Below are 23,046 nucleotides of genomic sequence, written 5' to 3' on the forward strand. Positions count from 1 at the left end.
AAAATCTCTGGATATTAGTAATCCCAAATATGCTAAGTATGCAACCCTCCCCCAAATGATTTATCATGATATAACAGTTTCTTTGATTACTATAAGAAGAATTCAGAGCTTAAGCTTTTGATAGGAAATAACCTCAGTCACTTGAGATAACAATTGTTGGCTTCCTTAATGGGAAAGTATCTTTTAACTATGGAAAGACTTTTTAATTACGTACATACAGCATTAGAAGGGTTAAGGAAACTCAAAGGCTACACTACATGTAAGTATAACTTAACAGATGCACGAGAATTTCTTAAGTACTTGCAAAGACTGCCAGTCCCTAAAAATAGTATTTAACAAGGAAGTCAAACATAACAAATTTACAAAAGCAATTTAAAATGTTTGTAGGTGCTAATTAGCGAAGTTTTTAAATAAGAACTAAATATTATTCCGAGATCCCTTAACAATGACTTGCAAATAAATTTTAAAACTAGGTCTTTGATAATGTAGCTTGAATAAATAAAACATTAATTGTGAAACCAAAACAAATATCCAAATGACTTTTTGGTTAGTCTTAAGGCCTTTACTGTCATCACAAAACACACAGACAATAGAGTTTTCCGTGTACCTAAGTTCTAAGTTCTGTGTTTCTTAAGTTTCCTAACACATGGCATTTCCTGTAGGTTCTCAGACGTAATTAGTGTAAAGTACTGAAGTAGAACGTTATTTCATGTCCAGTGGGATTCAGTCATAACTTGCTATTAGTGTCCTGCATTCACAGAAAAAACCTCAAGGATCTCATAACTACTGAAACAATATGGTTAGAATATTATTCAGAGCCATACACACAAGATAATTTTCTGGTCCTAATTGCAGAAACAGCTGTTTATTGCTTGGTTTTAATTTTAAAGAGGCTGTGACACCATGATTGATCGTATTTTTCCTCTTGGCTGGTAGATGGCGTGCACAGTGAAATCTGTGGTCCACCCTGAGAAATTGACAGGAATCTGCCAACGTGCACTGCACTTAGAAACCACTCGTGCAACATTCTTCTTTTGTACCCTCCCATCCTGATTTCCCAGCCTGTTCTTTTAGTCAATTTTATTTTAACAGAACTATACAGCGTCTCCCAATCTGTATAATTACAATTTCATGGTGAACCCGAGGATTATCTATAAAATATAAGAAACACTTCAGAATACAGCTATCTTGGAAAATTTCCTCGAAAAGGAACTGTATCAAACATTCAGATTAAACTTGTCTTTACTTCCAGGGCGTGTGGGCGGCTCAGTTGGTTGAGCCTCTGGCTCCTGGTTTTTGCTCAGGTCATGATCTCAGTGTCTTGGGATCCAGCCGGGCATCGGGCCCTGTGGAGTCTGCTTGGGATTCTGTCTCCCTTTCCGCCCCCCTCTGCCCCATCCCTCTGCTCTCACACTCTCATTCCTCTCTCAAATAAAATCTCTAAAAAAAAAATAAAACTGTCTTTACTTCCAGATCATAATCTACCTTATAGCTAGATTCCAAGCGAACAAAATTTAAAAGCCCAAATAAAATACAAAGCAGTCCGGTTTTCCTAAAGTAGACAGAGAACTACTAAGCTTAAGCTCATTCAGAAAGAACAGCTTGTTTTCTATCAAAACAACTTTATACATCTTCTAATACTAATGCATACGCAGTAGGACTGTAGGGTCTGGTGACTTCTTTGAACTTACAAAGAGGCAGTGAGAAATAGGAACCAAGGAGAGTTGTCATTTTGCAACTGAATACCTCCTTCTGAATGCCTCCTTGATTTGGCAACAAAAGTCTTAATGACTTACACAAAGACAGATGCAAAACTTGCACAAAACTAGACAGGCAATTTAGGTGCTTTGCTTTTTGAGTAAGAGAACAGATTTTTGGCTCTAATGATATGCCAGAAAACAATCAATAAGTATTGATTTCTCATTCATTTGGCTTGTTCATTAAAATTTTCCATAGTGATTTACCAGGAATGTTCACCCTTTAATTAGTGCAATTCAATAATATTTCATGGTCAAAATTATTTATTGGGGATTAAAAGTTACTGCAAATAATTTGTTCAGGAAAAAATGAAAATGATGAAAGTTTACCAAGAAATTATGTCTGTATGTATGATAAATACAAGCTTGAATCCACTCCAGAATTCTCTCCTGCCCCCAATTTAGAACTAAACAATGTGACAGCATGGAATAATTACCTCATTGCTCTGTATCTAATGCTCTTGGATAAGACACTCTTGATAATGTAGTGCAAGCATTCACTTTCCTTTTAATGACTTTCCATTTAATGAATTCTGGTTTTAATCATGCCTTTAACCTTATTTTACAATTCTGGGTTCCAACGCTAAAAGTGAATGCTTAATGTACTCTCAGACTCCATCAGGAAATAAATCAGACATGGTGGTAGGGGTCTAGCCCAGCTTCACATCCACAGGTATCGGGAAAGAGCCATTAACATTGAGGGCCCAGGGAACGGCAAAGGGGACAAAGACAACACATGATTACAGCCTCAGCAGAAAATGATTTCTTGGAGGAGTCCAGTGACCTAAGGAATCTCCTTATTGATATAATGTCTCTTGGTGTTGACTTTCCTTCCCTTACTAAATATTAAGTATTATAAGCCCCCAAAAGTCTTCTGTGGTTCCCTTCATTCTTAACTTTCAACTAAGCTACTTGACCATTCCTATTTTAATATATTTACTTTATAAAAAAGTTATATATATAAGTCACATAGAAAAAGAAGGAAAAAGACACCCATGTTCCTACCACCAAGGCCCCAAAATAAAATTGGTACTTGTGAAGCCCTCTCTATGCCTCATTTCTAGTCGTAGCCCCTATCTTTTCTCCTACCTATTCACAAAAGTATCTCTAAACAAACTACATTAATTTTGCTTGCTTTTTAAGTTTATATACATGGTAATGAACAGTATTCAATATTCTGCAAATTGTCGTTTTTGTTTGCTCAACATTATGTGGAAAGGTATGACTAGGATTAATTCACCTTTTTCTGCAATTCTTATGAACAATATTGTTACGTATGTTTGAACATGTCTTTTGGTACACATTTGCAAGAACTTCCGGAAGCATATAAACATGCAGAAGCAAACTGGGTGGGCCACAGAATTTGCATATCTTCCATTTTACTGGATAATACCAAATTATTTCAGCAAAATAGCTGTAAGACTTTTCCTTCATGCTGGCTCTCACATATTACTGTGAAACTTTATACCTGAAAATCGCTTTATTTTTACTAATGAGGTTGAATGTTTACTTATGTTTATCAAACTCAAGGTTTTCCTTTTCTGTGAACCGATTGCTTATGTGTTTGTCCATTTTTCTATTAAGTTAGTTGCATTCTTAGCATATTCTGAATAACAATTTTTATTCTTAAATGGGCCGCAAATACCTTCTCTCAAATTTTTGGCATGTCTTTCCACGTTCTCTAGGAAGATAGTACAGTATCTTTCAATGACCAGGTTTTCTTAATAGTAACTGTGGTCAAATTTAACAAACTTTTCTTATGATTTGGAATTTTTGTGTCTTAAATCATATCAATATTCTCCTACATCTTCTTCAAAGATTTAGGAACACTACCTTTCATATTTAAGGCTCTGATCCATTTGGAATTTATTTTATGAGTGATACAAAGTCAAATCCAATTTCATTTTTTTCCATATGGTCAGTTTTCCCAGCATCATTTGTTATTCCATCCTTTGCCCACTAATCTGCATTGTCAGTTCTGTATCAGTCTCGAATTTCCATGAATGGGTCAGTCTGTTTCTGGATTTCACTCAGCTACACTGGTCTACTTACTTGTCAATTGCTGAGACTACCCCATAATATCTTAATCGCTATTACTTTATAATGAATCTTGGCATCTGAGAGAACAAGGCTCTTTCACTTTGTCCTAGCTCAAGTATGTCCTGGTTATTCTGGGCCAAACTGTTCTTCTATATAATGAAATAACTTGTCAAGTTCTTTAAGAAAAACAAAAACAAAAACAAAAGCCCTGTTCAAATTCTCATCAGAACTGTATGGAATACACATAGGTTAATTTGGCTTTATGGCATTTTTGTAATACTGAGGCTTCCCACCTCTACCAATTTTTGCAGGTCTTCTTGAATGTCTTACCATGGCTCTTGAGCTACTTTTGCTAAGTTCATACTGGCTATCTTATATTTTTTGGTTGCTATTATAAATTGTTTGTACAAAAATTGCATTTTCTCTTTGTTAGAATTAAGTGATGTCTAATAATTCCTAGAGCCATCCATCCTGCCAAACTCTTATTAATTCTAATAATCTATATTCTTAAAGGGTATCAGCGACAATAACACATTGGCTTCTTTCTTTTTATTCCTTTTTTTTTTTTTTTAATTTCTTTTGTTTGTCTGGTACATGCTAGGACCTCAAGGAAAACATTGGATAGCAGTGGTTATAGCACATTAAGTGGCGAAATGTTAACAATATTTTTACTTTTAAAGGAAATTCTTGATTTTAACTTTCACCCTTCATATGATTTTTTTTCATTCTATTTTATTTTACTTTCAGTGTTTCAAAATTCATTGTTTATGCACCACACCCAGTGCTCCACTTAATGCGTGCCCTCCATAATACCCAGCACCAGGCTCGCCCAACCCCCCACCTCCCTCCCCTCCAAAACCCTCAGTTTGTTTCTCAGACTTCTGTTTGCTTCACATATCAAGTTAAGAAAGTTCTAGTTAAAAACAAAAGAAAGTTCTAGTTTAATAAATTTTTGTATTTCTAGTTTAATAAACTTTTTATCATGAACAAGTCTTCATTAAATGTTTGTCTTCATCTAATGACATGATTATATAGATTACTTCTCTGGTTAATGTAAGAATTATATGAGTTTCTGAATGTTAAACCAACTTTGGATTCCTTGTATAGACACAAGTTGGTTATGATATTATACACATTATATATGTAAATGTATATAAAGTGCATTTCTGGATTCAGTAATTACCTCTGTGAAGAAGCAGGTTTTCTGTTTTATTTAGTTTGTTTATTTATTTTTAAGGAAGAGAATCCTGGCCAGCTAACGGGTGTTCATTCTGCTCACCTCAGAGTAAAAGAGAAACTTTCTTTATTCCAGAACACAACTGTGTTAGACAGCTTAAATCTTATACAAATGTATTAACTTCATCTGCAACTTAACTGTTTGTTAAATATACAGATCTGTACTCCATTAGTTACACAGAAAACTGTACTTGAGGCATTTGCCAAAGTGTATAACCTCTAATAAATTGCCACTCAGTATTTATTAAAAGCTCAGTTAGGGACCACAAGACCTGTAGTGTATAAAAAGAATTTAAAAAAGCCCAAACTCCAACTTTTTGAGGATCTTTATTAGATCATACTCCAATTACAGAAGAATTTTCTTCAATACTAGTATAATTAACATAGAGTGATACATTAGTTTCAGGTGTTATTAAAGATTTTTTTTTAGGGGTGCCTAGGTGGTTAGTTGGTTAAACATCCTACTCTTGATTTCGGCTCAGGTCGTCACCTCAGGGTTGTGAGATCAAGCCCAACATCGGGCTTGGGATTCTTTCTCTCACTCTACCTGTCCCTCTGCTCGTGCGCACTCTCTTTCCTTTCTCTCTCAAATAAATAAATAAATATTAAAAAAAATTTTTTATATCTAATTGCAATAGGAACTCATTTCCCCCTAAAAATAATTGTTATGATTTCACATGGAACCAATAAATTGATTTTTTTAAATAAAATAAGGAACTGGCAATATACTGGCAAGTATCAAATATTCAAATTTAAAATAGTGGTTTTAAGGTAGAGCCACCAATATTCTTTGATGTTTATATATTCTGTCATCATCTAAGAAAAATATTTTAAATCAATTAATCAATTGATTGATTTAATCAATTGATTTAATCAATCAATACAGTTGCCCGAAGATTCAAAAAGAAGAAGAACCAGTTGAACAGGAAGCACATTAATGAATATTCATTCAGTCCATTCTTTTCTGCAAATATTCTAAATTGTATCTGTAGGTATCCAATAAAAAGAATAGAACTTAATACAGGAAAAGTAACTTAGAAAAAAAAAATCCCCACTTGATTAATCCAAAAGAAAGAAAGAAAGCAGATAAAAAGAATAGAGATTTTTGGTTTTAGATTAGAAACAAATAGTAAGAGCTTAGCTTTAAACTCAACATATCAGTAAATAAATTAAAGAACTTTCTAAATGCCTCTTAAAAATAAAGAATTGGGAAAACTTAAAAAGACTGAGAGATTATAATAAAAAATAAACATCTCTATACTGGTACAAAAGACACAGAAAGTTTACAGTAAAAAAAAAAAAATGATATCCCATACAAACACTAACCAAAAGAAAGCTGATACAGCTCTTCAAATACCAGACAAGGCAGATATTAAGGTGAATTACTAAAAGTAGAGACATTCTCTGATGATCAAAGGTCAATCTACCAAGAAGATAGGACAATTCTAAACTGTATGTGCCTATTAACATCACCTCAGACCCACAAAGCCAAAACTGACAAAACCAAAAGAAGTAACAGGTAACTCCACAGTTACAGGATGAGACATACTTGAAACACATCTCTCTTTGAACATGGTTAAGAAATTTAACCTGCTATACATGAAAGAGCACCTGAGCACCAAACCAGATCAACGGACAGCTGAGTACATCATGTCTTATCCATACTCTCTCCAATAACTTAATTCGGTTTTACTGAACACTGCATTACATATTGGTGTGATGCCATTAGTCTACACTGAGGGTCACTGTGTGAAAACGTCCTAATAACAATCATCAGTGGATTTACTCTAAGGATATTATCAGTATCAATATCCCTGTGTGCTCCAAATTATGCATTATTCAATTATTTAATTCTACATACAATCTATGCTGAAAGTCTAGTCTTTCCTACAATCTGCCATCTTGAACCTTCAGTCTTTTTCTTCTGGCTCAGTTCTTGTTAGAGCTAAGGAACAGTAACTAACTAAAGGAACTAAGAATAAAAGGCTTTATATAATCCTTCCATGTTCACACTTTAGGGAAGATAACTATTCAGTGTTTTCTAACTAGTGGCCCACTAGGTGAGTAGATGGGTAAGAGAAAGAAGAAGGATTTGGTAGTAATATCCAAACCTCACAGGGATACCTGAACTACTTTCACAAACCCACAAGTGACCCAGTTCCTGTTATGCCTGAGAACTACTAATGGGTCCCAGCGCTTATGGAAATAGCTATGACTTCTTCTCAGGCATTCAAAGCCTACTTTTACTCCAAGAGTATCCTGAAGCAGACCTTTAACATAAGGTCTCATTCTTTAACATAAGATCTATGAATCAGAAAAAAAAAAAAATTATTCTAATTTTATTCATGTTTTTCCTCTTCTTCAACTCCCTCTCATCTCTTTTTTTTTTTCTTTTTTAAAGATTTTATTTATTCATTTGACAGACAGAGACACAGAGAAAGAGGAAACACAAGCAGGGGGAGTGGGAGAGGAAGAAGCATGCTTCCCACGAAGCAGGGAGCCTGACATGGGGCTCCATCCCAGGACACTGGGATCACGACCCCGAGCTGAAGGCAGATGCTCTATGACTGAGCCAGCCAGGTGCCCCTCCCTCTCATCTCTTAAAATGTTTAACTCATCTATGTATTTGTCTTCAACCAAACCATTCACCTTCCTTGCCCTTTATCCTACAAATGACAGGCCTTGTTGTACGACTGGCAGGGACAAACACTGTTCTTTCTGTCTAGGAGCCATCCTTCCTCTTACAAGTGAGTGAGGCACCACACTTCCAGTATTTAAAACACTTTCCTAAAGGTATCATACTTACTTCTAACCTCTCAGGCAGGATAGTGATAATAATCTCCCTTCATATGTAACTTCTACCAATTAGTCCTAGTTTTTCTTTCATTATCTCTATGAAATATGCAGAGCCTTTCACAAGAGCCTTTACAATATTTGAAGCCAAAAACAGTATCATCTTAAGGATCCCGGAATATCTGAAGTGCGGGAAGTTCAAGTTGTTCAGCGGAGTTTTCCAGGGAATCTAATCAAACGAAGACTACAACCCTTTTCTTCCAAGATCTCTCTAACCGGTTCTCTGCTCTTACTCTAATCATGACTCAAATCCCTGGGCAGTCGCAGATACTTCTACTTACTTAGGGCTCCTGGATAGAGAACATACATAGACTAGCACTACTCAGGCACTAAGAAATGACAACAAAAAAAAATGACAGGAGGGCAAAATAATTACTTTTCACATCCCGGAACACAGGTAAAACAATGTGTTCTAGTTAATGAATAATAAGTGTTAATTAATAACTCTTAATAATTAGGTAATAATCCTTAATAAGGGTCTGTCATGGCTCCTGGCTTAAAAAAATGTTATATTTGCTTTATGTATTATGAAAAAAGATGTATTAGAGCATATTAATGGCTTTGTATAATCACAATTTTAATGAGCTACTTAAGTAGGTTTGGTTTATAGAGAGAACCACACAAATAGTGTTCAAATAGAACTGTAACTATGGTAAATTTCTGCATGGTTTGAAAAATGATTTTATCACTCTGAAAACTTAACATAAATTCAATACCTAGAGTCACATAATTAATCCTTCCTCATCTGGGAAGCTCATTCGTAGAAGAACTTGATTCCTTGTGAAGAAACGACTGCATGTGGGCTCTTCCTTTCCTCCTCCTCCCCTTCTGCCCCCTACGCGCTCTCCTTCCATTCTCTTTCTTTCAGTATTGCATTCTAACAGAGCTTTTCAATGACTTCCATTGATAATCCTTTTGCTTCACTGAGCCTCAAGACCTAAAGATCTACTAAACCACTCATCTTATCAATAAAGCACTCCAGTGTTCAGAAGGCAAGTCAAAACTGGACAGTCCACAGGAAGTGGGGAGAAAAGGCACTGCATCTGCGGGGCAGAAACTAGTAGGGCTGAGGGCAACTGCTGTACCCATCCTGCTGCCAAAAGGTATGTGGCAGGGGAGGGGAGGGGATGTTTAAGTGCCGCACAGCCTTTGTTTGGTCCTCAGTTTTACTTCCTTTTCTAAACCTCTAGGACTTCGGCGTTCCCTAGCAACAGAAGCAAAGGATCAATTTAGAAAAGTGCTTTCCAGAGCATTCCTATCTAGCTACTGACCAAGCCATTTTAGTTTATGTGATCAAGCAATTGAAATTCAAGGAGATTTATCACTGACTGTCCTCGGCAGCAAAACTGGAAGAGCAAGCGCTTGATATGTATGCTACTAATGTCTAAGATGACTGATTCTACCTCCACTGCACAAGCATGGATTGGTTTCAGTAAGAATTAGTAGTCTTCACATCTCACTGTGAACCGACAGTGTTGCTAGGGAAACTGATAATTATGTGGCAAAATGGAGGGTGTAGAATAGGAAAAGGGTTCAGAAGAAATATATGGTTTAGATCCAAATCAGCATGTTAATAGTAGAGTTTGTTGATCTTCTGTAGTCACATAATTTAATAAATACCATTAATTACATGTTTGACAAGATACAGATTTCTGAATGGAAACAAATGAACAGAAATGAACTGAGCATTGGAAAGCCACTGGTTTATGGATCACACCTGGTGCATGTCACTGCAGAAACACATATTTATTATAAACTACAATTAATTTAATAAAATTAAAATATTCCAAAAGGTGAAGAAAACATTGATTTTTTTCTGATTTTTCTTTAGAAATCAATCTTCTAAAGTTCCTGATATAACAATTATAATCCTATAAAGGATTGATTCACCTCAGTGACAAAGACATATAACTTCAAAACACCTATTAGTATGGAGAAAAAACAAGCGTGACTATTTTTATATTATGCATAGTAAAACCAATCCAGAGATGCTAAATGACCTTCCTGAAGACACACAGCTCTTCAGTTAGTGGTAACGCCCTTGCTAAACATTCCTCTTTAAGCCACCCAGGAGTCAAGATGTCCCCATTATATTTATTAAGGAAAAGCCCAGCAAAAGGATACAAATGTAGTAAATGATCTCAAAGTTCTAGATCTCACTTTAATTTTAAATGAAGATTTCCAATACTCTTCATTTTTAATGGCTAAGAATGCAATTCTAAAAGTTAATGATATAAACACTTGCGTATCAAAAGAAGTCTCGTTGGAGACATTTTAATATGTGAGAAAACACATCAGAGAATTATACAGCTCATTAGTGAACAGTTTTCCTGCATGTCAGATCACTGCCTGTGAGCTGTCCATCCTATCACGACGGCGCTGATTCACTACATTCTTTTACTTTCACTTTTTCCAAGGACTATTAGGTAAAAACTTTAAAAGATGAGACCAAAGGTTTTATATCCTCCTGTGTATTTATCTTTATAAATTCTTACACATTTTCTAATTTATAAATGTACTATAGATATTAAAGCATTCATTCACATTCATATACACACAACCTCTGTATGGAGTGTGTTTGCATAGGAAAACAAGTGACCGCTTTATGGCTGGTACATAAAACAAGACAAACATTTGCAAGAACAAATATTTCCAGTGTTTTGAATCTTATTTGCTCTTTGACAGGAAAGACTGAGAAGTATAGGGAGGACACCAAAGTAAAACCATAAAAGTATACAGAACTTTGTAACTCAATGAATTCCAAGTGCTAGAAGTAGGTAGTCAGCCTTCTGATATTAGGAAAAAGATTTTCATTCTAATGACTTAAAAATTATAAGATTTACTTATTAATACATAAGTAGGAGCTCATCCTAGATGAACTATCATGTTAGGGTAGTTTATTTACTTATTCTTATTAAGGTAGTTCATTAAGTCTATCAATATTACCATGACTTAAAAAAAAAATTGGCTTAAGTTGCAATTTTGTTATTTCCTTTCATCAAGGCATTGGTTTTTGATAAAACAAGCGCTAAATGATAGGTTCTTATTTTGATAAACCTTCTCTTCTTTCTCATGGCAGGAAGGCTGTCTCAGCTTTGAAATCTCTGGGTAAGAAAACGAAGAATGTAAGGCTCAATTTTATAGTCACTGGAAATAATTTTTGTGGTTAGTTTAAACAAACCTTGACTTAGGCCATCTTGACAAGATGTCTGCTTGACATCCAAATTCTCCATGGTATCTCCTTTAGAGACGTCACCAAGAGATGTTCTTCTCTCGAAGATGTTGTTGTTGTTGTTAACTTGAGTCCCATTTTGCTTCAGTAGTCGGAACACCTCAGCTTCCAAGTCTCTAATCTAAGGGGAAAAGAAAATCCATCCGTAAACCTCGAAGCCAGAACTCCTCTCTAAGTACTCAGCCAAACCATCCTATTACTTAGTGGTTTTGAGCACATAACTCACCCGTACTTGCAGACCTTGAACTTCCACAAGATGAGCTTTTTCCAAATCTTCTATTTTCTTTCTTTCTGCTTCCTGTCTCTTGATGAAATCAAGTTCTCTTAAGAAGAAAATAAAAGATCTGATGACATCAAATACTCAATAAATGAGAAAACACGTGGAAGTTCTTATCTGAAGCAATAAACTGCACAGTGGGACACACGAGTGGGCTGCTATTTAAATAAACAACACTCAATCACAGTTCGAAAAAAGGCATCTAGGAATGAAAGCAAATAAAACATTTTAATGGCTCCTAAATGAAAGAAGAATGCTTTGATTCTGCTTCTGTGATTTTCGTTTGTTAACTCCTGATTCTTGAGTACCCACACAGATTTATAGAGAAGCTACTGAACTAATGACCTACCTTGGGTAACTTAGTGCAGTTGATTCTATGTAGGATAGTTACAATTCCGTATTTACAGAGCCATGTACTTCGTGAACCAATAGGACTGGATGGCAAGAGTTTACAGAAGATAATTACAATTTACTTTCTACAAATGACAATGGCGAAGGACTGGGCAGGTCAGAAACACTGAGGGGGAGCTGTCACTTGCACACCAGAAGTTAGTATGTGGAGGAGAAAAATCTCTCCCTTTTGGGAGCCTGGAATGCAACTTGCAAATCCGGCACTTACTATAAATTTATCACGTGAAACACAATTAGGGATGACATTTTTGGCAGGAAGAGTTAAAATAGTGATGTACTGGATTCAGACCACAAAGAGTAATTTCCCCTTTTCCATGATCAACATTTTATAACAGTCTCCTTTAAATGTGAAAAACAGGGTCTCAGAGATAGGAAATAACGAAGACATTGGGAATCTTACACATACGCTTAGCTTCTAAGGCTTAGCACGAAGACCAGAAGTGGTCGGGCATGACTGTATTGCTCTGGCTGTCCAGAGGCACCTGAAGTTGCAGATGAAAAAATCCTTAAGTTACCAGTTCCCTGAAATTACACCAAAATCCAACAGAGGGAAGCAAAGCAGCATTCGTGTGGAAAGAGCTGATGAGATTCAAAAACCAAGTTTGCGGCTAGACTCTCACTGCAGCGAAAGGAGCCCCTCGGGATTCTCCTTGTGAGCAACGGAAAATGGCAGGGCACGGGGTCTCGCTAGACAAGGTTTACACTGTCTGAGGTGGGAAAGTTCCGCAGTCCCTGATGCTAAGAACAGAGACAGAAACAACCTCCTCAAGGCCCCAGTTACTGCTTTGCATGGTCAGTCATTCTGCGTGACTTCAACTGGGCTTCTTGCTTTCTCCTCAGAGCTGTTGCCCAAAGGACAGAGATTCAAATGTTCTCATAGTTATTAGGAGTGACAAACTATCAAAGAAAAACCGGGGAGGGGGGGTAACTGAGAGCCAAGGAACTCTAAAATAAACAAAATATAATCTCGCATGAAAAAAATGATAGAAGGGATTTCCAAAGTGAACGTCTAAATGCTTTATAACTCTGCTTAAAGGATCACCGAGATAATCTTTTCTATTCTGTTAGATGTTATAAGATTACTGGATGTAAGCCCTCTTTAGAAATGCACACAATTCTTTAGTCATTAGAAGCTGCTTACTTTTGTTGAAAATCCTTGATCAATTTCTTTGCCTTGTTGTATTTCTTCTCCAAGGCCTGATACTGGCTTTGAGTCTCCTTGAGGTGCTCGTTCACTGTGTGGCATAAGGTCTGAGCCTCAATCCAGTAGCTCTCCAACTTCAGCATTCTCTCTTTATTCTCTTCTATATTCTGCTGGAGTTGGGTTTTTTCTAGTTCCCACCTCACTTTCTCATTTTCTGCTGCTTGCAGCTAGATAAAGCAAATGTCAAGGCAAGGATAATCTGGGTATTCTATAGCAAAATCCGTCACGTTTTTAATAGCATGTTTTCAATTAAGTTCCACTGCCACATATACTCAATCATTGAGAACCTTGAGATGAGAAGAGCAAGCCTTATTTTCAGCATTTCAGAGATTATGAAATGGAAGCGTTGAAGAGGGAAATGTTTTGTCCAACCAAGGTCACACATCTGATAGATAATAAAACCGGGATTTGATTTCACCTCCCATGATCTTCCTATTGCCCCATGTAGTTTGAAATTCTGTGAGCAGTACATGCTGTTTGAGAGTTTGACCCGATACTAGCCAATGAACTTCAATGTACCTTCTTTCAGCTGTTCTTCCTACACACAATTAGATGTAAAAGACTAACTGAAAAGTGAAGGGGGAGAGGCACACTGGGATGGAGAGAGAGGCCAAAGCACAGTTTGGTCTGCTGGTTAAGAAGGGGTCTCTGGAGCCATTCAGTTTAGAGTTGAGGTCCGGCTCTACCATTATTGGCCTTTTAAACCTTAGGCAAGTAAGTAACGGAAGCTCTCTAAGACTCGGGTTTATTATCTATAAGACAGAATTGTGAGGTAACACAACCGCATGCCTGGAACAGCTCCTTGGGCATAATCTGATAAATGTTAGTTATTTTTGCTTTGGTTTTTATCCCTTTTAATAATATGATTATATCCTTTATTTCAACGAACACGAACACAGTCGTAGCTCATTATTTTGCTGGCAGTGTTCTGAATTTCCAGAGCCTGATAAACTTCAATTTGCATGAAAGTGTAAAAGATAGTGCAAGTAAAAAATATAAATTATTGCTGACTTATTTTAAATCCCTCTGATGGACCAAAAAAGGCAGCTTCTTGTGTTTCTGCTTGCAGGGACTCTTGGGAATAGATAGTATACTACTCCGACCCCATTATTTTTACAGGAATTCAAGGCTGATCCTTTAGGTGAGGGGTCAAATGTCATTGATTCACAATAATGGATCTTTAAACTAGTGTTTCATCTAGTCCACATGCTTCCTTTCAAGTTCAAAAGGATGCGGAGTCATTATAAACTAACAATTTTCAAAACCGAAGACATCCCCAGACCATACCACATTCAGCAAATAAATATATATATATGTATCTTTTAATGCATAATTTAAACTAAATACATTGACAAAACAGATTACAAAGTAAAAAAAAATCAAAAACATTTCAAAATTAGGAATTCTATTATCAACATGGATATAAAGAGTCACAATAAAGTAAGCTATTATAGATATTACATGCCAGTATAATAAAGAGAGAAATACAAAATACTAATTTATAGGATTTCTAAATTAAATGTTTCTGGTCTAACACATAAGTTTTGTTAAAACACTTACAATCCACAGGGGAATTTTTTTCCCTGGTTATAACCAACAGTTTTTAAAAAAATCTATTCTTCCATTCTGTGCTAAAAAACAATAGCAATTTAAAATGAGATAGGTTTCTCCTGCATCTTTTATTAAGCAATGTTTTGTATTCAAGTTGTTTATTTACCAACCACTATTAATTTAAAAATGATTATTCACAGAGCTTGGCTGACACCATGAATGATGTATAGACATGTTTTGACTAAAGAGCTACAGAGTTATTAGCTGAGAATACCATTTAACCAAAATAGCCCTGCTAATTCATCTCCATTTAAAACACATGGAAAAACCAAAATAATTGTTCAACGTGAACAGGAAAACAGATCATTAGTGGTGGGAGCAGAAATTATGTCTTAGCTTTTAAAAGACCATAAAAATAATAAAGAATATTATTTTTAAGGTAATTCAAAAATATTTTTAAATCCTTGAAATTACATATTTGATAAACCTAGACACAATTCGAGGAATTTACAAGCACCTTATAATTTACCAACTAAGTGTGCCGTTTTGAATCTTGTATTATTTCATATATAAACTAAAAATACATACTCCCTTTTATCAAGACCTGTTTTTCCCACCACAAATTTAAATAATGCAAACTAAACTTGTCTAAAAATTTCCAGTAGCATCTGGCATTTAAAATCAATTATTCACACATTATATTAAATTTCATAATATTTAATAATTAGAAATTGGAATTTTTTTCTATGAAAAAGTATTAATGTGCTACATTGAAATACATTGTTTCTGATGAGTAAGTTAAAAATAAGTAAATGAATAAACCTATTTAAATAAAGAGAAAGAGATACAGGGTAATAACTTGTATAATAAGAACAGCATACTTAGTGGTCAAAACATAACTCGGATGCTAGAACCATTAGTAATATTTAATTTTTTGAGGAAATCTCAGAGGGAAGTGGCCACATATGGGCAAATATGTAAATATGCATTTTTAAAACGCGGTGCTATCTTGGCTGAGGGAGTATGGTGGTGTTTACCCCCTGGGGGATGTGTCTCACTGACAGGTCTATGTATCTAACAGTGGAAAAGCCTCTCACATTTGTACTCTTGCAAATGCACAGGAACAAACCCTTTAGTCCTAGGGTTGAATTTATTCACAGCATCCGAAGTGTAAAAAGCACAATTCAAACACCACTTAACGGTGCTTACCTTGGTCTTCAACTTTTGAATCTCTGCTTCTGTAACTGCGTGTTTGATTTGCAACTGGAAATTGAAAAGAAAGAAAAAAATCTGAACTAAGAAAGTGTATCTATATTTAGGAAGCCCTGGCGGCTAGAAGAATACCTTATCCCATGGCAGAGAAGGCCCAGAAAAGTGCTGCAATGCAGCAGGCTGTAAATTAAAATGTCTAGTGTGTAAAATGACTCACTAGGTGCACACTAATGAAACGTGGGGTCTGTGGCCCACACTCTCTAACTGATTAGGCTGCGAATTTAATTACTCGGGGACTAAAGAAAAGACAATACATTTTCTAGCCCTCTCTGCAGCTCTTCCTCTGGGATTTGGGTGCCAGGGAATGGTTTCAGAGCCCAGAGCCTGGTGGATGGCACGGTTCCCGCAGGCAAGTGGGCCCGCGCAGGGCGAGGATGTGATTCCCAATCTGGAAGAAAGATGGCGCCATGGTTCCGCGAGTCCCACGCACTGAAGGCCGAGCAGCTCCTATGCGGCTCCGGCAGCTGCTAGACGAAGACCAGGATGCTGCAGTTCCACAATGACATCGGTGATTTTTTTTTTTTTTAATTGCGGGAAAGGTACAGATGCAGATTTCTGTCCCCCCCCCCAAAATCGACTCCGATGGAGGACCTAGACCCCCCAAAAGCTTTGGTTGCAGCTTATTAGCGCGCGAGCCACGCTTACATTTGTTTTGCTTCTCCCCTCCCCCCACGCTGTTTTCTCTGTAAGGGTGAGAAGAACAAACAGAACATTCCTTTCCTTAAGGGATAGAGAAATGCACCAAGATTTACAGAAAACAATTTACAGGTTTAAAGTCTCTTCTCCGAAATCCTTGGGGCCAGATGTTTTTGGATCAGAATCTTTCCAATTTCAGAAAGGCAGGGAAAGGCATTTTCCATAAATTGCCTATTGCCCACAGCCTGCCCATGGAGGCACTCTGTGATCAAATACAGGGGCATTTTTTGCCACCCAACATAGTATTTCCCACTAAGTGAGGTAGATAATAGAGACTATACATAGCATCCTGTCTGTTTTGGTCAGGTTTACCACCAAATGACTTTGCCACAAAATTATATGAAACAATCAGTTTTCAGAGCATTTAGGATTTAGAATTATACCAGAAGGGCTGCAAATGTCTGATATTGCTATGATCAAATAAATCCAAGTTTTCTTACCTTGCTGACAAGGGCATGGGGGAAGGATGGAGAAGAATGCTCCTTCCCCCACGCTCTCCAGTCTCCTGTTATGTTTAAGGTCCTGTGGTCTACACTGCTATGGCTCAGCTACTGCTCTTGGTCCTGGGGTGGGGTGGGGGCTCGGGGGTTGAAACTTTTCAAAATCTGATTCTGCCCCACTGACACCATTTCTCTTACTTTACCACTTCCTGATCGGCTCACTCCCGCAGTCTGGTCAGTGTGACTCTTGCTCCTTTCACCCTCATGGGTTCCCAGGGGCTCCTGAGCTCCAACAGCTTCTAGAGAGGAAGGATTCTCTGTGCAGCTGCCATTCTTTTAGGAGGCCCCAGAGAGGCAGTCCTGGCACTCCCAGTTTCTCTCCGTAGCCTTAGTGGTACGACGCCTTACCTGCCTACTTTAAGGAGCTGCTCAGAGCAACAAAGTGGCAAGTGTTGCACCAAATGCATGGCAGCTGCCTTCTACCTCACTCATGAGGTCTTACTGACAAAGCCCTAGTCCGGATGAATCTCTCAGGCAAGGTGGCCTGACGTGCTCAAATGACCAGGATATGTTTACTCCAGCTCTGAGCCCTACAGAGAGCACACTACTTGCAGAATCACCAATCCTGACATTTCTGGACTCCCTCGAAGATGTGGAAAACCAGGGCACGTGGATAAAAACTGACCAGGCTTAGTTGTTACAGGGAATTGCTGTTAGAACCACGACTAGAGCCTAGACCTTCTGGTTCCAGATACGGTTCCATTTCCCTTTGAAAATAAGGATTGATTCAATAGGCATTTATTGAAGAGCCGCTATGTGCATCCAGCAAATGCCAGCAAATGCACATGTCTAGATGGTTCTGAAGTATCTGGAATTATTACTGACCGGAAGAATGACTCCTTGATCTTTGTACCATGGCCAAGTGTGAAGCCAGACTGAATTAATCTCAGGCCTACCACAGATGAACTCCATGACGTTGGACAGTCCCTTCACCTCTCTTACCTTCACTTTGCTCACCTGTACAGTGCAGTTCCTCATAGGTCATGACCTTCTTTACTGGAAGCCTGAATGAGATAACCCACATAAAGCGGCTAGCACAATGGCTAGCACAGAATAAGCCATTTAAAGTTAGCCCAGGCTAAGACGAGAATGATCCGAAGAACTCAGATGTAATTACCACAACCGCATTTCTTAGTCAAAAGTGCTAAATGCTGTAAAATGTCACACCTGCAATAAAACAAACACCTCTGCTTCTACTTGAAGAGTAGCACAAAATCAAAAGGGCAGATTTTACGAAGAACGCTGCAACCGTGGGGAAGTGCCAGATTTTATTTTCTCAGGGGTTGACTTCGTTCAACCGTAGGGTAACCGAGGAGGTGGCATGCAGGTTGTTGGGACTTTGGATTTTCCTTGTTCAGATCACTGTGACCGAGAAAAAGCTGCTTCTCTGCGCCCTGGCTTCCTATAGGAAAATTGAGAGGGCTAGATGGGAAGAACTCCAAGGCCCTTGCAAATACTACAGGTGTGACATTTACTAAATGAAGAGCCTGGAGATGGTTGTCATGGTTGCAGAGCCTAGAAATCCTTGTCTCGGGTGAGCATGTTTCTTCCTATGAATGCATATAGAGATTAATCCACTGACGATGTGTGCAGGCAAACCCAGGGAAAACTGAAGCAGCCGGGTTGACCTCCAGGCTTCCCACCCTCCCATCCCACCAAAATGGGTGACAGAAGACAGTGGCACTCATTAGTGGTGAAGGGAGAGCACTGATAAAAGCCTGGAGTGCCACTAAGCACCTCTAAATGCTGTGAATCCAGGAAAACAGACTGAATCCTGAAAATTCAGACATTACTCAGAAGATGGACAAAAGTTTTAGTGCAATGTTTTCTTAGACTTCCCAAGGCCTAAAATAACAAGATGTGTAATTGTTTTAAGGCTGTATGCACTTTAAGAGAACTTCTATAAACCCATCTCTATTAGTAGGAAAAATATCAAAACTAATCGAACCTTCAGGTTATGTAGTGGGAAACTGCTTCAGTCGTGCACGCTGCAGAGCTAATGAGTGTCTGAGCTGGGTTTTGAACACTTCAGTTCACAGTTCCTTCCACTAAATGTCTTACCTGTGTAAAGCGACTTTATCTCTTTTATCATCTCCTTTATCATTGCAAATGAGCCTGTGAGGGAAGGTGGACAGGTAGGGTCCACCTCATTGTTCAGATGGGGACATAGGCCCAGACAAGTTACATGGCTTCTTCAAGTTCCCAGGGGAAGCAGATGCTGGCGTGGAAAATGTCTCAGGTCTGACTCCCTTTCCTCTCTTAACCCCTTCACCCTGCACCTAATCGGCTAGCAATACAGTTTTTTCCCCCCTCCTTATCCAACTAGCACTGACCTAATGACACCATGAGCTGTGCTCATCATATGACACAGAACCTACCTTCCAAACACTTACTTTAGGAGATTATAATAAAGACCACCTTCTGAGAGAAGCTCTTAGATCATCCCCAGAGAAACATGGTAGGGAACCTCCTCCAATATAGCCTGATTAATCTTTTATTCCCATAGCTGGGTCAGACGACCCTTAGGCTTTGGCCTCTTTGTCTTATCTTCCACTTTGGCAAATGGGCAAGGTGAGACCGAGATACTTCCATTTCACAGAGAGAGGAAGAGAAAATTGCTTTTCAGAGAGGTGAAGTGACTTGACAAGAGAAGCACAATTGGTGAAAGGTTGTGTTTTCTTATTCTAGAGAAGTTCTCTCTCCATGTGTCTAATAACCTTTCCAAAGGACAGATCAAGGGTTTGCACATCACCATCTGAGATTGGTCAGGCTGATGGCAGGGGCAGGGAGTCAACAGGATTGGTTAGTAGAAACCGAGCCTGAAACGTCTGTTGGAATTTGGGAGCTTCAGAAAATCCAGATTAGGAGAGAATACTTGGAAAGACAGAATATAAATAAAAAGAAAAGGTTAAGGATTGCAGGTCAGTGTTTTGACCTAAAAGACCAATCTCATCTCTTCTGTCATCTTTTAACGTGAATGCCAAAGATGTGTACCCTGGGGTTACAGCACAAACAGCACAAATAAACACATGCCTCCTACAGAGAACAGCAGCTCTTACGTAACACTCTGCAGGTGTGCCTGCTGTGTCCATTTTGTTTATTTCTTTCAAAATAAAGATGAATATGGAACATGTACCCTATCCCTGAATCAATACAATCCAAATTTAACTGTGCTAGAAATAGAAACATCCTTAGCAGAAACAAAAATGGAGAGACGGAACTTCTACACTTTCTTTACCTATCCTGTGCAAGAATGGGAACCACTGTCTTTGCAGCAAAGATTTTGAGAGCTCTCTAGTGCAGAGAGCTCACAATCGGGTAAGAGCAACATTCTCTGTTCTACTTTACAAGGGCGAAATAATACACGATATTTGCATAGAACTTATAAAGTGGTTTCAGTACTGGAATCAAACTTCTTATAATTATCAGTGCGGTTATTTGAATAAACTTTGTCTTACCTATGACAGGGTAGGCTCCATAAAAGAAGGAATCACGGCTGTTCTTGCCTATACCGAGGTGCTATTAAAAATGAAGCTACATCATATTTCTTTATAATTTCTGCTCAAAGCGTTACATATAGTACCAATCTTTACACTATCAAGTGTTTTTCTCAGGGGACAGTTTATGCAAAATTAGCTGAAGTTGGATGATTGAATAGTATAATAATATAATCTGAATGGTATCACTAATTGCAGCATATGTAGGCTTGGGTGAGCTACTCCAACAAGGCCACTCTCCAAGTAGGTATTCATAAACTAGTTATTAATGATGTAGATGAAAATGGATGTAGGTGAAAGCATGTAAGTACAGTTTCTTTTTTAAAGAAGTATATGTTTGCTGCTAAGTACACTATTTTAGATAATCTATTTTATAGCTTTCTCTACATGTTAATAGAAATTTCCATAAAGATAGCTTTATATTATCATCTAAGGCATTTATAGCTTTCTCTAGATTATTTTTCATACATTTTCTATGACTTAAGCAAAGTAAATAGCACAGTTTTTAGACTCCATTTTTCCCCTCAAGATCCTTACGACCACTGAGGAGGAGTGTGATGGGAAACACTAGACAACTGGTTTAAATATCTCCTGACCAGCAGTTTCTGATTCAGCCTCTTCCTTTTCCCCACTAAATTTCCAGTGAAATCACATTAAAAAAAAAAAAAAAGGGAAGAAAGAAAACTCACAGGTTCAAATGGACACTAAACTGTAACTAGAATATGAAAGAGTCACAAAGTTGAATTAAGAAAAGCATCCAAGCTTCATTCCAAGGACAGAGAGATGGTCTGTCCATCCTCAATGACTGCTAAAGATCCTGAGTCTATCCAGTGAAAAAGCTGGGCAGCCTTTATTGTCTTTCCCAGGGAGTGTCCTCAGACCAAGTTCTCCAACTCTCTCAGGATTCCACATTCATTCAGAAAGCAACTACCAGAAGAAGAAAATAATGCAGGAAGGTGGCTGAACAGTGGCACACCTCATACTTTGAGTTCCAGACCCCAAAGCGGAGCAGTAAAGATAGGGGTGGTCCTGGTACGCGTTTTGAGAGCAGGAGATCATCTTTTTTCCCCCCTTTAATTTAGAGAACTGATTGGAAGATTTGGAAGTATTTCACCGAAGCTCAGAGAACTGCACTAGATGACAGACTGCCAGAAAATAGCAACCAGACAGGAAACGAGGCACACAGATATGTGCTCCCGATGGGAGTCTAGATAGGGAATACATAATTTAAGAAGTGGATGACAGCAGACTATACAAACAAGTTTTTGTCTCACTTCCAGATAAAAACAGAAGAAAAAGGCAAAACTGAACCTATTACTAAATATTTCAAGTGACGATAAAGAGAATATCAACTTGAAAACTCAAGTAAACTGAGAAAATGAGGTAGCCCATAAATAAAAATATTTTAAGGTAATTCTCTGGACTACTGGGATAGAAAGTGAAGGGGCACAAAGAATGGATAGAGAGTAAGGAAACTAAAAATGTTGTAAGGGAATTAAGTGATGTTAGAGGTGCTAAAAAGCATAAATAACCTGAAGTTAAGAGTATACTTAAGGCTACAGAAAACTGAATCATTGATATGAGAGGACACATTTGAAAACCTCAGATAGAAAAATAGAAAAAGAAAATATGAGCAAAATAATTAATACAGAAGACAAAGTGTTTCTAGAAAAGAAACAGCAACAGAAATAAAAGTAACAGAAACTGAAGAAAATATTAAGTAAGAACAAACCAAAACACAAACATAGGAAACAAGGAAAGCAAATTGAAAGGAAAAAAAAAAACTCAATGAAAGGAAGCCTACTTGAAGAAATTGTGATAAAAATGTAAAATACAAGACTAAAATAATATAAGTATCCAAGTGCCAGGTTGGCATTAGGCTTTAGTTTTTACAGTATGCATCTAGCTCAACAGAGAAGCCTACCTTACAACACTGTCAGGAAAAAACCCAATAAATCAAAATAATAAACCCAACTAATTATCATTCCTATGTCATGAAAATTAGATTTTCTCATTCTCAGTATAGGAAGCCCATGAACGCTGTAACCTCCATGAGTACATAATACATTACTCAAGGATATACTCCGTGAAATGAGAAATTCTGGTGTAGAGAAAATAACAGGTGAAACTGAGTAAGACAGAGTCTAACAATTTATTGCACATAGTATTATAAAGCTAATTGAAAATGTGACAATTAAATATTAACAACAATCTTGTCTTAGAAACCAAGATTGTATCAAAAAGATTCAAATGGTATTGTTTTAGAACTCTACATGGTATCATTTTGTTCTTCATTTTGAAAATTATAGAAATAGAGAATAGTTTTTTAAAAACTTAGATAATCCTGACCAAAAATCAATCAACATAAAGGAATCATAAAGCATAAAATGAGGTGAGATATATTAAACTCTGAACAATTATAACCATAAACTTGCGTTGCTAAAGTTTTGGACTAAAAGAGCTCCAAGATATTTTCAAAATTTACAGTACAACAAAGTACTTCACTTAAATTTACATTAT

At 37.4% G+C, this 23,046-nt stretch overlaps 1 protein-coding gene across 12 annotated transcripts in view; it reads right to left on the reverse strand.

Annotated features, from left to right (window-relative positions):
* Nucleotides 1-23,046, reverse strand: part of PPP1R9A (protein phosphatase 1 regulatory subunit 9A) — a 311,463-nt gene that overhangs the window by 41,869 nt on the left and 246,548 nt on the right. For all 12 annotated transcript variants that reach the window (XM_082693613.1, XM_082693612.1, XM_082693611.1 and 9 more), the window contains 4 exons: nucleotides 15,771-15,824; nucleotides 12,948-13,177; nucleotides 11,345-11,441; nucleotides 11,068-11,239 (listed from right to left, as the gene is read on the reverse strand). In XM_082693613.1, coding sequence (XP_082549739.1) covers nucleotides 11,068-11,239; nucleotides 11,345-11,441; nucleotides 12,948-13,177; nucleotides 15,771-15,824 — 553 coding nt within the window. The remainder of the gene's footprint in view (nucleotides 1-11,067; nucleotides 11,240-11,344; nucleotides 11,442-12,947; nucleotides 13,178-15,770; nucleotides 15,825-23,046) is intronic.

The sequence above is a fragment of the Mustela nivalis genome (assembly GCF_964662115.1).
Source record: "Mustela nivalis genome assembly, chromosome: 12".
NCBI lineage: Eukaryota > Metazoa > Chordata > Mammalia > Carnivora > Mustelidae > Mustela > Mustela nivalis.